The sequence below is a fragment of the Euprymna scolopes genome, chromosome 7 (genome assembly GCF_053919585.1).
Source record: "Euprymna scolopes isolate OS-2025 chromosome 7, ASM5391958v1, whole genome shotgun sequence".
In the NCBI taxonomy this organism is placed as follows: Eukaryota; Metazoa; Mollusca; class Cephalopoda; order Sepiida; family Sepiolidae; genus Euprymna; species Euprymna scolopes.
This window is the reverse complement of record NC_136488.1, coordinates 155,838,544-155,855,995: the sequence shown is the minus strand read 5'-3', so window position 1 is coordinate 155,855,995 and position 17,452 is coordinate 155,838,544. Positions and strand designations below refer to the sequence as shown.

At 33.4% G+C, this 17,452-nt stretch overlaps 1 protein-coding gene across 8 annotated transcripts in view; it reads left to right on the top strand.

Annotated features, from left to right (window-relative positions):
* The window catches only part of LOC145280086 (multifunctional protein CAD-like), a 181,194-nt gene that overhangs the window by 102,295 nt on the left and 61,447 nt on the right, over positions 1–17,452 (top strand). For all 8 annotated transcript variants that reach the window (XM_080131792.1, XM_080131798.1, XM_080131799.1 and 5 more), the window contains exons 27-34: positions 1,314–1,556; positions 4,029–4,110; positions 4,888–5,054; positions 8,016–8,180; positions 9,880–10,011; positions 12,247–12,448; positions 13,562–13,677; positions 15,884–16,099. In XM_080131792.1, coding sequence (XP_079987918.1) covers positions 1,314–1,556; positions 4,029–4,110; positions 4,888–5,054; positions 8,016–8,180; positions 9,880–10,011; positions 12,247–12,448; positions 13,562–13,677; positions 15,884–16,099 — 1,323 coding nt within the window. The remainder of the gene's footprint in view (positions 1–1,313; positions 1,557–4,028; positions 4,111–4,887; positions 5,055–8,015; positions 8,181–9,879; positions 10,012–12,246; positions 12,449–13,561; positions 13,678–15,883; positions 16,100–17,452) is intronic.

Genomic DNA, 17,452 nt, shown 5'->3' with positions numbered 1-17,452 from the left:
GAGGCCATTGTTCTTGATATAAATCCAGTATGGGCGACCCGGGCAAAATTCTGGTTTGCGCCCCTGGGGACTTTTAATGCTAAAAACACCCCTTTTTGTGGCTCCTTTTTCATATTTCCCAGCAAAAACTTGATATGTCTGACTATATAGTGGTTTTACACAGTTGTCAACTCAAATGTACGTGTTAAGGCCTGAAACTGCACCAGTTATCGATTTACACTGGGATTCTGCTTCCCCAGGGTCTCAAGAGGTCAAAAATGACCCCAAGTGGCCAAAAATTACACTTTTTGCCTCATAGCGTGCATTTGATCCATCCATTAGATTTTCCTGAAATTTGGCCAAAATGTGGAGGCCATTGTTAATATAAATTCAGTATGAGTGACTCTGACAAAATTCTGCTTCACATCCCTCTGGGACTTTTAGGGCTAAAAAAACATGCCATTTTGGAGCTCTTTTTTCATATTACTCAAAAGCTTAATATGCATGTCTATATAGTAGTTTTCCATGGTGCTGAATTCAAATATACATGTTTTAAGACATGAAACTGCACCATTTGTCCATTTTCACTGGGATTCGACGTTCCCAGAAGCTCAAAAAGGGTTACAAGAAAAGTTTTGCATCGCAGAATTGAAGAAACAAGTGTTCCTAATGTTGACGAGTCCGACAGGAGGAAGCATGTTGCTTGGGACGATTGAATTTCAATCGTGAGAAGTGGTTGGGGGAGTACCCCGAAAGTACCGTAATTTCTTAGGACACCCAGACACCATGATTTTGGCCAAAAAGAGCGAAAAAAATGTGATAAGTGCAAATCAAATTACTCAATTTTTAACTATGACATAAGTAATGTTTTTAGGACTAACTCAACCTTCACACTTCTCACATTCATCATTTCTTCACTATTTTTTTGTGACGTCGTCTCACATGCAGCACCAGAGGTGGACCACACATGCGCAGCTTGTTTTATTTTTAGCCAAACTAAATTTCAATAATTTTCTTTTAAATTTAATTTTCTATCTTAACATTTTTCATAATTTTTGAATGTTCATTACTGCAACTTGATAATTAAGTAGATACCATTGATGTTACTTGCAATTCAATATTTTGATTTTTTTTGGGGGGGGGGGGTTACTTGCAATTCAATATTTTGATTTTTAAATTTCACTCTAGTAATGAAGAAGCACCGAATTTTCAATTACTACAATACTAGAAAATTCTATGCAGTTTACAATCTGAACAATTTTTTTGATATTTTAATCATTGCAGCCAAATATGTCAAATTTTTATTTTTACATTGAACTTTTGTCTATTGTCAGATCAAACCGGTGGATTGGCCATACGAAGGCATGTGTGAAAATGGTAATGGTCTTGAACAGAGGACAATTGCCGACTACTTGGCAGAGAACATGTTCGACTTGGTCATTAATCTTCCCATGAGAAACGGCGGCTCCTACCGTGCATCCTCCTTCATCACCCAAGGCTACAAGACACGGCGCATGGCTGTGGATTATTCTGTACCTCTCATCACAGACATAAAGTGTACAAAGTTGTTTGTTGAGGTAAATTTTTTGCTTCTAATTCTTGTGTTCATCTGTTTTAGAATATGTGTGTTAATGAATTTAAAACTGATGTTAATTTTTTTTTTTTTTTTTTTTTTCTACAAATAAGTTACCACTTATCAAGATTGAAAGGTCGCTACCACTTATCAAGATTGAAAGGTCGCTTGAGGATAGGGGTTAATGAGTGTACAGTAGTCGGTGGGAAAACATCCTAGTAATCATTAGTAGTGGAAGGTTTACTTAAGAGAAAACTTGTGTTCACGTTGTACTTGAAGACGACCATATTATAGTCAGTTCGAAAGCAGGGAAATGGGAAAGTTCCACAGACGTACAGTTCTAAGAAAGAAGCTTTGTTCATGGAATTTACATTTAGGTTTAGGCACATGAGGAAATTATTGATATTGGTTTCAGCTAGACAAGTTTTTGCGAGAAAGATGTTACAGAGAAGAGAAAAGGGCATCCCCTACAAGGCTGCAAAGTTTATTTTGAACTCTGTCAAAGCAGGATAAAGTCTTTATAGCAGCTCCTGCCCAAATGTGGCAACAGTACTCCATCCTAGAACATACTTGACTCTTATACAGGTAGAGAAATGCATTGGCAATCCTGTTAAAGACCCCTCCTATTCTCATACTCTAAAGTGCATCGTCTTGAGACATTACAAGAGTTGGAGATGCAGAAAGAAGCAATGCTTATGTAGGTTTATAGAATATCAATGTTGAAATTCCATGGAATGAGAAATATATTGAATTCACAAACATTTTGATAAGCTGATTAGTTAGTTTTTTTCAATAGAAAAACAAAACAATAACATGCAGCAAATGAGTTTATTAGCATTTCTACGAAAATAGTGTCCATTGTATTTCAAATATACAACTGATCCAAATGAGATAAATTAATACTAATACTCGGAAAGTAATATTGTGCTACATAGTTCAATACAAATAAAATCACATTTTAAGAGACAATCTTTAATTTACTCTTTCAATTCAATATTCTTTTTTTTTTTTTTTCTTTATATACCGTTTCACTGACTTTCTTCAGTGAAGATCTGCTACACATCAAAATTATAATTTCCTTTCTCACACCATTAGAACAAGGATCATATATTATTATAATGATATTCGAAAACAAAGTTACATCAAAAGGAGGTCACTCTCATATTCTTGTCCAGGGTTGCCAGATTGGCTTTTATAAAACCAAATTTCACGTATTTGGCCTTTTTTGTAGCAGCTTGACCTTCAAAAATTGTATTTCTCGAAGCCTAACATACAGGCTAATATTTGACAGATGAGATAAGATTGATTCCTAGCAGTAAACAAATAAAAATTAAACTCTCCGAACCTACAAAAATTTAATTTAAAAAATTTGTTTTATTAGTTTTAATATGAATGTAAACATATTTGAGGAATTTATCTTGTTTTTAAATTAACCTTTCTCACAAGAGATCTTGCACATCTTTTTCTGCTGTTATCTTTATGGTAGGTGCTCGACTGAGCTCCAATCTATGGTCCCCCCCCCCCTTGTAAAACATTTACAGCAAAAACATTTTTAGCTACAACTGCTGTAAATAATTTTTAATTTTGTGTACTTTCAATTAAATGGAATTTCCATTGGGCAAAGTTTTTCCCTAGAACTACCTGTCAAACACAATACCATGGCACTGCTTCCCAGCTAACTATAGCTTGGTCGTTTTCAAGTCCAATGTTAAGTTTTTTTAGATGAGGATTGTTTGTGTTATTTGGATTCATCTTGAGTATCATTTTTCACAATGTTGTGGTCAAGGTAACCTCCAACCTTCTTCAGGTGTATCATGTAAAACTCTTGAATTTGGACAGAATTTGGAACGGAACCTTTTATTTACTTCATGGGGTAGCATGCTCTTCTTCCGTTAGCCATGGTTGGATAGGGGTCCTAAGTAATTCACAATTTTTTCAATCGCCCACACTGACAATTGAACCTTCAAACTTCAGGTGAATATCACTTTTACAATTGATTTTTCCATGTACTCTAACCAATGCGCCAGGGGTCCTTAGAGCTTTACTTTATTTTTTGGCCAATACTTAGCAAGGACCTGTGGCGCAATGGCTACAGGAACATTCTTGACAAAGTACACCTGAAGAAGGTCAGTGGTTATGTCGACTGAACTGTTGTGAAAATGGCACTCTTGTTGAGCTATCTTTGTAAATCCAATCCTTATTTCACTCTCCTGCCAAATTCAATAACCCTTATCCTTGAGTGGCCCATGGGCCTTGATAAGCAGTGATCTGTTAGTTTATAAAAAAAAAAAAAAATTCCCCTTCATTGTTGTCATTAGTTCTATCATCTCCAGAGTGACCAATTCTCATATTATTGACTGAAGTGATATTTCTATAATCAAATTTTTTCCAAATATTTTCATTATTTTATACAAACTTTACTTAATATTCCAAGTAATTTAGTTAAAAATGCCTTTTCTTTAATATTTTTTGTCAGGCACTCCGTCGTATTAAAGAAGCACCACCAATGAAAATTCAAGTTGACTGCATGACTTCTCGTCGTGTTGTACGCTTGCCAGGTAAGTTGAATTATCTTTCGTGTTGTTGAATGCCAGGTAAATTAAATTATTTTCTTGTCGTGTTGTACACTTGCCAGGATGTTGAATTTTCTTTGATTTCCGTTAACTTTTTTAGGTTGTTTGACAAGATCGTTTTGTCTTAAGGTCGCCCAAACAACATTGAAAAATTTTAACAAAAAATTAATCTAATTCTGGCAAATTCTTTTATTCAATTTACTCTTGTGAAATATTCTATGATGCATGATTAGTTATGTCATGCAAGTTGATGGGGTTACAGATATTGTCCAAGTACATTTTTTACCTGTTTGCAATTTAAGAAATCTACCTATAAGCAAATATTTGGATAAACAACTAAAATATCAAAGAAAACCTGATTCTAGAAACTGTTACACTAAAAAAAAAAAAAAAAAAAAAAAAAAAAAATTTTTTTTAATTCAACAAATTTTCTCAAAAAAATAAGGGATTCAAGTTTTTTTTTTTTTTTTTTTTTTTTTTTATCAATATTTGGCTGCATTTTTTTTTTTTTTCTTCTTGCCTTCCTTTTCCCTCTTATAGACAGTTCTCTCTGAAAACTGAAAATTTTGCCATGAAGGCTAAAACTTCCAATAAGGGCTATAGTTAGATAATTTTTTACAGCTGATTCCAATGCTAAACTCTATCAGTTGTTATCTTAACTAAACAAATCCAGGTTTACTCTTAACTGTAAAAAAAAAAAAAAACTGTATTGCTATCAAATATATAACCATAATACTTGATTTTTTTTTTATCCCCTCTCAGGTTTAATTGATGTCCATGTTCACGTTCGGGAACCAGGACAAACTCACAAAGAAGACTGGCGGACAGCCACGGCTGCTGCTCTTGCCGGTGGAATTACGCTCATACTCGCCATGCCAAACACTCAACCTGCTGTTGTTGACCAATCCTCATTCAATCTTACGCAAAAGGTATGAGTCTTATTCTCGTTAAGTACTCTATTCTGTTCATGTTTTGTTGTGGTGTTATTTTTAGCATTGTATGATCCAATGTGTTAATATGCCACAAAAAGACAACCAAAAACAAACTATTTCTTTTAATACTTATTTAAGTAAATTTGTTAGCTAGGTATCCTATACTTTTCATATTTATCTCAAGACTTCTATTGTGTAATAGATTACTTTAAAAACTTATTTATTTTATTTTTTTAACACTTCTTCATTTCCCTGGTCCAATGTATTGGACACCTTTTAAAAATGCATGTAAATAGTTAATTTAATACAATATGGTTGACCTGTTTAAAATGTATTCTGACGAACTGCAAGCACTTGTGCCCCCTCAACATAAATACCCCCAACAAGCAGCTAAATCCCACCCCTACACAGAAATCCCTAGATGTAAGAAAGCCTTCTACTCCAGTAGTTTCTTCCCCAGGACAGCTAGACTTTGGAATTCTCTTCTGGGTCCCTGCTTCCCCAACTGTACTGACATGCAGAAGTTCAAGTGTAACGTGAACCGACAGCTTGCTGCCCAACTCCCTACACAGTACCCCTGATGCCTATGTCCCTGATAGTAGCGCCCTACAACAAAGTGGCAATGTGCCTTGTTTGGGGTGAAAATGTAATAAATAAAAAATAAAAAAAACGCCAGTTGACAGACTGATGATTTTGACATAAAGTTTTTTAATAAGAATGTTTTTAAGCCTCCATTGGCAAGGGTTAATAAATCCAATAATCAAAACTTAATGAGATTGAGTTTCAAAGTTCTGACCATGAACACTTAGTAAAATGACTTTAGTCAATAAATTTGTATTGACTCCACTCTTCAAAAACTGATTTTGTTGAATGACAGGACAATACATTCACGGATAATTGCATAGGGATGGGATTTTGGTGCTTCTGCAGTATAATGCGATTTCAAACGTGCATTTTAGGTGAAAACATGTATTTTAGATGTCATGCCGAAATTAGTATGAATACCAAAAATTATGAAATGATCTAATAGAAAAATAATTACAAGTAAAACTAAAAATTTTGGATTTATAATATGGAAGAGTTCTTAAAATCCGTGGAGGTAGCTGAAATCTATCAGTTTGATTTATCTCCGTTGCTTTGAATGAAAATCCAGCATTTCAAACTAGAAAATATTGAACTGCTAATATCAATGATTATTTTTTTTATAAAATAATTGATCTAGGACATCTACTTGATCATTTTTATAAATTTTTTTGAATTTATAAAAATTTCAACATCCTATGTAAGTACGTATATGTTTTTATACCCGAAATGCATTTATTTGAAATCTCATACTGCAGAAGAGTTTAACTTGGCATAGTTGATTTAATTGATAACGGTATCCACCCTGCTCTTTTTCTATATATCTATATTCAACCGTGTCTATAATCCGGCCTACTTATGAATTTAAAAAGCACCAACCTACTCCTTCCCCGTTAATAATAGAAATGATCTTCGAAATGTTTCAAATTTTTTAATGTTTAAATGCATTTGACCCCCACCTAATAACTCATCACAAATCAATTTCATCTACCTTTTACTGCCCCTTTCCAGCTTTGTTTTATTTTTATTATTTATGAAGGTAGTTCCAAAAGTGAAGCCTATCTTTAACTCCAAAAGTTGAAGAATTACGAAGACGGGAGTGGTGCTATTAAAACAAGCCACCTGTTGTGTTCCAGAATTTATTTTTCTAAAGTTGTCATCTTAAAGAAAACAACACTACAGCTTTATTTTAAAACTTTTATTGACAAAAATCAATTCAAGTAGCTTGATTATGTTGAAGAGTTGACATCTACTCAATGTAGCCGCCTTCAGCCTCAAGCACTACTTCGATACAGGTCTGGAACTGGGAGCATACCTTTTCCACAAGCGCTGGCAAGAGCTCTGCGAATTATCAGGCTGACTTTGGTGTCGTGGGAGGTCATGTTGGTGATGTTCTCAACATATGACCAAACAAAGTAATCCAGCGAGTTCAGATATGAGGGGTGGGGCAGTGAGGGAAGGGTACAAATTTGTAGCACTCCTTCTGAAGCAAAGCCTAGATCTCTTTGGGCTTGTGGGCCAGCGCCATGTCCTGCTGCCACACTCAGGGTCTACCAGTGGCCACTTGATTGCGCCAGGAGATCACCACGCTCTTCAACACATCCAGGTACACTTTGGTGTTGACTTTCAAGCTGACTTGAAAGATATGAAGTGGCATAATGCGGCCCTCACTTAAAACCACACCAAAGACCATAACCAGAAACTTTGTTTTCATCACTCTGGGCACATCTCTATTATTCGTGGCAATCCAGCGATGCATATTGAGGGTGCTGGCAATGGCCCTGTTGTCATAACTTGGATCAGTAAAGAGCATAAGTTGTGCAGTTGTGCATCTCTACTCTTGCTCGTTCAACATTGTTTCACTTTCATGAAAGAAGGCTCCTAACACTCTTGAGATTTGTACACAACTGGCCAACTAGTAGATGGTTTGCAACAAAAGAAAATCTGTTTTCATCAAACAGAACTGGAATCATGTCATCTTTTCTAGGGCAACAATTTTATCATTCCACCCTGTACATGGTCACCACCATTCTCAATGCACTTTTGCCTGGAATTCAATGATGCATCTCTGCTTCTGTTGCACATACATGACACAGGTTGCTTTTTTAGTCTCACACCGTCAATATTTGCAACAGAAATAAAGCTTTCAGGTCATAAATGCATGTTCAGTCATAACTACGCAATTCAGGTGGAAGTTAAAAAAAAAAAATTAAAAAAAAAAAAAAGGCATTACTTTTAGAACTTTTGTATTTGTATTTTTGATGTCAAATCATTTTTCTCTTTTTTCGTATTTGAAGAAGTCATATGACATATAAATCCCTTTTCACCTATAAAATTTCTATGCATCTTTATATATCATTTTTCTTCCCTCTTCAGCTTGCCAAAAGCTCTGCTCACTGTGATTATGGCATCTATGTTGGTGCCAGCAAAGACAACGCTCAAACTTTGGTCCAAATTGGTGGCAAAGCAGCTGCCTTGAAAATGTATCTGAACGAAACTTTTACTACACTCAAGCTTGACAGCATGGCGGACTGGCAAAAGGTAACTTATATTTTCATCCAGATTATTTTTCTTGAATGACTAATAAGAGGTACAAAATTTAAGAATTTAAATATAAATAATTTAAGTTCTTATTGAAACGAAAAAATACAGTAAAAAATTTCCATGTACACACCAATCACTGAACAAAAATGTCATATTTAAAAAAAAATTTTAAAATCGCAAGTTAATAAGTTTTATTTTATTTGAGTTTCTTAGTTAAGAATAAAACTACTTAATCAATTTATGATTTTTTAAATGCGACATCTTTATTCTGTGAGAAGTACATACATTTTGTATGATAATTTATTTAGCACAAATTCCTTTTCATACTCTGGTATTTCAATATATTTTTATTTTACCATGAATAATAAGTTTTAATTTTTGTTTATTAATACATTATGCTTGCATATCTTATGCTTTGAGGTAGAATGGAATACTGTTTAGGGCTGGTGAATATTAATTTTTTTTTTTATTATTTGAACAAAGAGAAAGAAAAATACATGTTTTCCTGTAGAATATGAGCAGTAAGCTTCGATAGGACATAACTTTTATATTTGAACAAATCACTGAGAGTAATTCCTTTAAAACAAAAATACTGACTCCAATACCAAACTCAAAACAGGTTTAAACAAATTCAGGCTCCAAATAGATCAAAAACATTAAAAAGAAAGAACAAAAAACTTCCAATAATCCTGTATTTGTAGAGTCTTCACATACAAAAATGGCAGCTGTTTTCTTCCAGATACAAGAAATGTTTCTGAGTTGTCAATAAACCTGTATTTAAAAAATATGCAACTTTCAACTACTGATGGGCAAATCTGATTGACAAAAAAAAAAAACTTGTATTTGAAAGATTTATTTTTTCTTTTATATTGTGTACTCTATATCAGATTTGTCAAGTTTTTTTTTTCTTCATGAAGATTGCTCCAGTAAGTGCATGAAACCACTTGATGTAGGAAACTAAAAAAATACTACTTCAAGGTTAAAAACTTGCCAATGTTAAATGAAATATATATTTTGACTTAGAAAACAATTCTCCCCTCTTTGTCTGGAACATCACTCATGGAATGTGAGGACTAAAGGAAAAAATAGATGTTAGATACACTGTTGCCAAAAAATTTAATATATAAAAGGTTATATGTCTGTCTGTCTCCATATTTTCAAACTCTATCTCCTCCAAAACTAAGTCGTAGACCAGCGTTAGGGGGCTTCAAATAACTATTTTTTACAGACTGTTCTTTTATGGGTCTTTAGTTAAAATAGTTTTTAAGAGGTCAAAAACGGGGAAAACTTGTTAGACATTTTGTACATTCATACATAAATTTATTTTCAATCGGTATATATGCGTGTCACATTGATACAGTGGTAACGTCACCAGCTTTGAATGCTGCAGTTTTGGTTTCAATTCTAGTTGATGGTACCCAAACACTTTTTACTTTTGAAATCACGACTATATATATTGACATCGTTTCAACTTTTGTGCTTAATACATTTTGTTTAACAATAGTGATATACTTTCTGGATGAAGTGAATTGTTTCTTATGGATATTTTGTTTTGATCTTTAAATCAAAGGTAAGCCCCATGAAACCAACAATTCAGATAAATTATGTCTTTGAATCTCTCTCTTACTTTTTTTCATGTCAGATTTAATCTGGTTTTTAATGTATCAATTTTTTTTTTTTTTTTTTTTTATAATAGCATTTTGAGAGTTGGCCATCACATCTACCTCTCTGCGTACATGCTGAGGGAACTACAACTGCAGCTGTAATTCTGTTAGCAGAACTTTATCAAAGATCCGTGCATATTTGCCATGTAGCACGCAAAGAAGAGGTAAACCTTTTTTTTATTTTATTTTATTTTATTTTATTTATTTTTTTTTTTTGCGCGCACACACACATATATATATATATATATATATATATATATATATATATATACTCAAAACCTAATAAATTTAGCATTTTATTTCTATCTAAGTTCTTAAAAATTAATGGTCCCACTTCCTGGGGCACCAACTTAGTAAAGAAGTTGAAAACATAATTTTCTTTATTTCTGAATTTTTAAGATGAGGATGGGTCATTTATATTATTTGGATTCATCGGATTACTGTTCTCATCTTGACTGTCATTTTCACATTTCAGACGATGTAACCTTCGACCTTCTTCAGGTGTATCTTGTCAAACTCTATCCCTCAGCCATGACTGGATAGAGGTCCTAAGTAATTTGCAATTGTATTTTTCAGTCGGCCACGCTTAGAATTGAACCTTCAGGAGAATATAACTATTACAATTGATTTTTTGCAAGTACTGTAACCCTAACTCCACCACAGTCCTTGTGGACAGTTCTAGTACATACAAATTTGTTGAGCCTTAAACCTATTTTTATTTCTAGTTGTAAATATCACTATTTATTATTCTACATCCCCGAAACAGTGTTTCATGGTAAACAACTGATGATCCCTTAAATCAATATTAGGACTATTGATGCAGTGATTAGATGACTAACTAAATCATTTTCCAATGAATAAAAAATATAAAAATTAAATAAGTTTTTTTTTATATGGTTTTAAAGGTTAAAAAACTTCCAAGACTAATATATATATATTATGTATTATTATGTATTATTAATGGTTCCCATATCATGTTAAATTCTAGGTCTACTTAGTAATTGATTTTCACTCGGTGTTTATTTTTTTTTCTTTGAATCATCTTACTTTCCACCGTTCTTCTTTGTCGATAATTTTTACTTCATCCCATAATGGTAGATGGTTTCGCTTTTCCCTCCATATATGATCAGCTATATCCAACTTTTCAATCTCTCCGCTTATTACAGATTTTTGATGTTCTAACCATACTTTTAGTGGATGACATGTCTCACATTTGTATAGTTTTCCATATTTACATGGGATCTCATTACTAATATGTGCGTGTTATTGTTTCCTTGTCACTGTATATATACTTTTCTCCATTTACATGGCATCTCATATACACTTAGTCATGATTTATTTTTTTTCTGTAGTAAATAAAGTGTTTTGTTTGAAATTCTATCCAAATTCCAGAGTTTGACAGAAAATTCTCGAGTTTGACAAGATACACCTGAAGGTTAGAAAGAATTAGAAAAATATATGTAAAATACAAAAAGATTGATTAGTACTAGAAAAAAAAAAACTGTCAAAACAAACAATATGAAGACCAACAAAACTTTGGAATAAACTCATCTAAGCAAGACGATCGGATGTAATGATAGTGAACGAGAAAAAATATGCTAAATAATGTTTGGACGCCGATAATGGCTGAACAGTTCATGTCCCACTTGCAAAAGCAGTTATTCGATTTTTAATAATCTATTTTGACCTTAACGTGAATCAGACAAATTGTCTTTGTCATTGTTTGGTCAATCATCTGGTTTATATAACCAATACCAAACTTGTATCTAATATCATTTGGCTTCCCCATTCCCAAATACATGGAAGACAGTGACAGCTAAGGGTCAATCAATTTGAAAGAAAAAGAATTTAGCGTGGTTAATATTTTGACTTTATTTTAAACAAGTGTATCATTTATGTTTCCTTGTCATGGAAAAGCAAATGCATTTCTTTCATCAATTTTAGACTCTGGTAGGTGGCGGTAGCACGGTGATGATAAAACTTAAAACTTTATGAAAAAAAAATAAATAAAAGCATCTTAAGAGACCACATATTGACTCCATCTTAGAAATGGATCACAGAATTTTCTGATCACTAAGATTTCTTCTAGTTGAGTCAGGAGATACTCCTAAAAAGTATGTTGCCCTTTTTAATACAAAAGTTGGACTCTACTACTTCCTAAGTTTAACAGGACAATATCCGTAGTTTGACAGGAAGATATCCCTAGTTCGACAAGATACATCTGAAGATCCTAGATTGCATCAGTTGAAATGTTGGAAAAAATAAAACTCAAGATGAGAATAATAGTCCAAAGAATCCAAATAGTACAAATTTCACTACTTCAAACTTGATTGTATTTCATGTTTAAAACAAATAAAATTTATCTTTCAGTATTTTAGATTTTCTTTTCTTTTTTCTAGATTATGATCATCAAAGCCGCCAAGGAGATGGGAATTCCTGTCACTTGTGAGGCCTCCCCCCACCACTTGTTCCTGTCTATGGAGGATAAAGCCAAAATTGGAAATGGCCGATGCCAGGTTCGCCCTCGTCTGCAGACAGCTGAAGATCAACAAGCCCTCTGGGATAACATGGATGTTATTGACTGTTTTGCTACTGATCACGGTAAAAACATTTTTTATATTTTTATTCTATTTTTCTCTGACCACGGTAAAAACATTTTTTGTTTTATTCTATTTTTTTCTTACTAAGAAACACAAACAGGATGTTATGTTGCCTACAAGTTTTAAGTTAATGAAGTGGCATATAAAAACTTTTTAAAAAGCTAAACTTGTTTAACTTTGATTGAAAAATTGAGTTTGAACTTGAGGTTATGGTTTAAATCTCAGGTCATCTTATTTTTTCTGTTTTCTTTGTTTCTCAATTAACTTGAATATTCAGAAAAGAATTGCTAACATGTGCATATAGTTCAATGAATGGAGGTTTATAATGTTTACACTTCTAAATATTTTGAAACAGTTCATTTGTATAAATATGTAACTTCTTAAACTACTGGTCACATGACTCTGATATTAACAAGAAATAATAATCATGCACCAAGAATTGTTTATAACAACTAAAATCTTTCTTTGAATGGGTGAATAATGCCTACAGAAATATTGAAATGTTGAAATACATCATGTTCATTTAAACTTGCTGGCATATTTCTATTTTTGTGCATATGCAAATTCAATCAAAGCTTGAAGTGGTTTAATTTTAAATCTTCCTTATCTGTCAACAGCTCAAATGGTAGGTAATGTTGTTGGAGGGCTAAATGTTTCTTGTTTCAATTCTAGCTGATAGCACTCAAGTTTTTACTTTTGAGATCAGTGCTATGTATTAGGTACAATATAATATTCAATAAAGAATTGGCTCTATAGTAATAAATATGAAATCTTCATGAATTAAAATGTCCAAGCGTATTTTATGACTGGGCAGATGGAGGAAGAGGTAGTGGGAGAGGGTAAGGAGAGAGATGAGGGAGGGAGGAGATATATAGAGTATAGAAGTTTTTAATAAAAATGCTAGATTTTTGCTCCAGGCAACATCAAGTATGTGTGCATGTCACGGTTTGTACAGATTTGTTTTCCATTTTTTGTCTATCTTGGATCCATAAAAATCCAAGAGTCTTCAGATTTCTGACATATTTATCTCTTTGAACATGTTATAAAATTACAAAAATCCAATTTGACATAAAATCATTTTTGGTATATTATATACTATTTTTATTACTTGTAGCTCCTCACTGTGTCAAGGAAAAAGACAGCAACGAACCTCCTCCAGGCTTTCCTGGTTTGGAAACTATGCTTCCTTTGCTGTTGACAGCAGTTAATGAAGGAAGACTTACCTTAGATGTAAGTACAACTTTCTTACACTCCATCCCTCCCCTATTATGCGTGTCATGTGATCTGTGCAGGGTTTGTTTGTTTGTTGTTTTGTTTGTTTTTTGTTTTTGTTTTTTTTCCACCAATTAAATATTTTGTATTTTTATGTAAAGAATAATTGGTTTTTATTTAGAATTTAACTTGATTTAAAAAAAAAAAAAAAAAATACAGAAGAATCTTTATCACGTTCATACTTGTCACAGAATGTTGCCATTCTAAAAATATTGTATTTGATAAAGTAGGTATATTATTTTATATTTTGAATACAAAATCTCAGGTGATTCACTCGGAAAGACAAAAGACCTAGTTTAAGATTCTTGATTTGGTATGTTACAAAAACAATCGGAAGAGAAGGAAACTAGATGTGCACTAGCAATCATATTACATAGTAATTGAGAAGACTGAACCGGTCTCTAACAATTAGAGACTAGTTGGCGTGCGCGGTTATTTTACAAAGGCGCATGCTGAGCATCTCTGAGCAGCGTCTATTGAGAAATGGGAAATCCTCACTACAGAGAAGCTGTTACCGAAAACTGCGAAAAATCCAGTGATTTAGACAGCAGCTCAGTGACAGAATATGCTGATTTTCCAATGCAAAAGTGTCAACATTGTGAAAATTGATGACTAGTCTAATGTTGCGTTGATAGAGCACTGTATAGTGACACGTATGATGGTTGGAGGTGTTAGAAATATAGATGCGGATAATCACGTAAAAGATATAGGCATCAATACATATGCATAGGAGACCCAGGCCAAGGACAGGCAAACCTGGAGACAGACCATCGCTAAAGACAGCCACCTTCAAGGCAAAGAAAAGGAGGGAGAGAGCCAACTCTCCAAATGAAAATGAAGCTGCTTGCCCTCACTGAAGAGCAGTTCAAGGCCAGGATCAGTTTTGTCGGCTACCTCTGCACACACTAAAACCCAGAACACAACTACCATCCTCACTGCTGGCAAGAGAGCGAGAGAGAGAGAGTATGACTAATAGCCCATCGACTAGCAGGAAATATTCCTCTGACACCTTCAAGTTCTATAAGATGGAAGTAGGTTTGGCACAGATGTAACCAAAGCTAGGACTGATGAACATAAAGTTAACAAAGACGAGAAATGCTGGGTATGGGCGAAATGTATGCTTCGTATTACAAGCAAGAACAATAAGTAAAGGTTAGGGAGTATAGATTATACAACTAGTCCTCTTGAGTTAAGGTACTCATCCTAAAATTTATGGAAAAAAAAAAAAAAAAATTTTTTTTTTTTTTTTTTCTTTTCTCTCTTTTGGTCAGACAATAAACGTGTGTGCTCCCCCCCCCCTGAAATTTTGGTTAGTTTTTCCTCCAAATTCTGCTTTGATTCAAATTGTAAAAAATGTTGATCGGGTTTTCAGAGTAATTTCATTGCGGCTCAAGTGAAACATGACAGTTCAAAGTAAAATAAGCATTCAACTTTCAATAAAGAGATGAGAATTATTTTTACAAAAGAGACATTTTTGGAGATAGTTGATAGATGTTTTTTTTTTTTGGTTTTTTTTTTGGGGGGGGGGCTAGCAAAAACAGTACTTATATTAAAAATAGTAATATATCCAAAAATTAATAGAGTAGAAAATTATCATTAAAAAATGATTTTTACAAAAATCGGAGAAATGGCATTTTTCCTCATGTGAACACCTTGAAGATTACAAATACAAGGGACATACTTATCTCCTTTTTTGTCACTTTAATGGGCAACGTTTTGTTTTAACAGAAAAGGATATACTTTTTTGTTATGACAATCAACTGTTTTGGTTTAAAACCATATATTTAAAAAATCTGTCGGCTATCTTTATAAGCACATTTTTTTTTTTTTTTTTTTATCAAAAAGAAATATAAGTAATTTATACAAATAAAGAAAACCCCTAGAATTTCTACGGGTCTCACTAACTAGTAAATTAAATATTCAATTGTTTTTCTTGTCAGTCTAATCTGTTTTCTCTTTCAAAGATCTTGAATCAATTTTTTTTTTCCCTGAGATTCTGATTAGTTCTTCCTCTATTTTCCTCTCTTAAAATTCTGCTTTTATGGTTCAAGTTAGAAAAAAAAAATGTCTCACAATTACTACAATTGTTGTACTGATCTCCTCCTTAAAACTTGAACGATTGAATTAAAATGTTTAAAATAATTATTCAATTGCTCTTTTTCAGGATATCATTCTTCGACTGCACACAAATCCAAAAAAAATTTTCAATCTTCCTGACCAGCCAGACACTTACGTTGAAGTTGATCTGGACACCAAATCTACAATTCCATCATATACCAAATTCACAAAGTGTAAATGGACACCTTTTGCCGGTCACCAAGTTTCTGGTATTGTCCGGCGGGTTGTTGTGAGAGGGGAGGTCGCTTACATTGATGGCGAGGTAAGCTGCTTTTTTTTTTTTTTTTTTTTTTTCAATTCTAAAAACTTCATAGTTTGTTTTTTTGTTTTTTTAAAGGTCAGAAGAATACTAGAAAAAAAATTCTTTTTAGGCTACAAATTTTGTTTTTGTTATATATTAATAAACGGGGAAGACTTTTGTTTAAAATCCAGTAAGTATTATGCATGTAAAATTGTGAAAAGTACTTTTAAAATTATGCGAGTAAGCTGAATGGAAACAAAATGGCCACAGAATTTGATCTATAACAAAACTCAAATTTCCAGTGAAAATTATTTCTCCTTTATTATTGTGGTGAAAATAGTGAAAGCTTTCCATAAAATCATGCTTGTGTCTGTTGTGCGGGCTGAGAAGGAAAAACGAAAAGATCCAAGATGGCGACCGTGGTCTTTTAATATCCACAGTCTCAAATAGTTCTCAAAAAAATCGCGTTTCACACATGATTTTCAGGTACGCCTCAGACCTGTGTAGAGTGAACATCGACAGATTTTTCTAAACTTTTGAGATGAAGGCAACGATATTGTAGTCAGTCAAGAAGCAAGCCAGCAGAACAGTGTTCCATAGGCGGGCAGTTCTAAGAAAGAAGCGTTCAGAACTGTGTAGAGTGAACATCGTCGTGTAACTCACTTTTCCAATTCAATTATTTATTATCATGGCTACCCTGTGTTGCCTGGGTGGAGAGGTTGTATACTAAGGCTATTTAGCAACCAACCCCCTGCCCTAAAAAAATGTTTGAATCAAAATAGCAGAGAATACCCGTGCAAGCGCAAAAAAAATTAACCACAGTCAGCAGGCTCGAACCTGTAACGCAAAAGAGGAAAAGGAGGTGAAGAAAGCAAACGCTTTAGTGGTCTCGCCCACGCGACTTGTGACGTTACTGGTCTTCAAAATAACATTTTTTGTATGTACGTCAAAATCGCAGGTGTGAATGAATTTGCAAAAATGTCAACGTAAAATTTGACCCGTTCTTGGAAAAAACGTCCCAGTTGACAGTCAAAGAATGAATGTTTTTTTGTCAGTGTCCGTTGCATATGTTGAAAGTTTTTGGGAGACATACAAAAACACACATTTTGTCTTTTCTATAATAGATTAATAACTAGCAGAGGGGCACCCAATCTTGCCGATCATAAAATACATTTTAATATATTTTAATTCATGCAGGTTTCATATTTATTAGAGAGCCAATTCTGTATTCAATATTATATTGTACCTAATATGATACCAATTTCAAAAGTGTAAAAAAAAAAAAAAATACAACAGGAGTGCCATCAGTTAGAATCGAAACTAAAACATTTAGCTTCCCAGCAGCATTCACTACCATTTGAGCTTACCCGACAG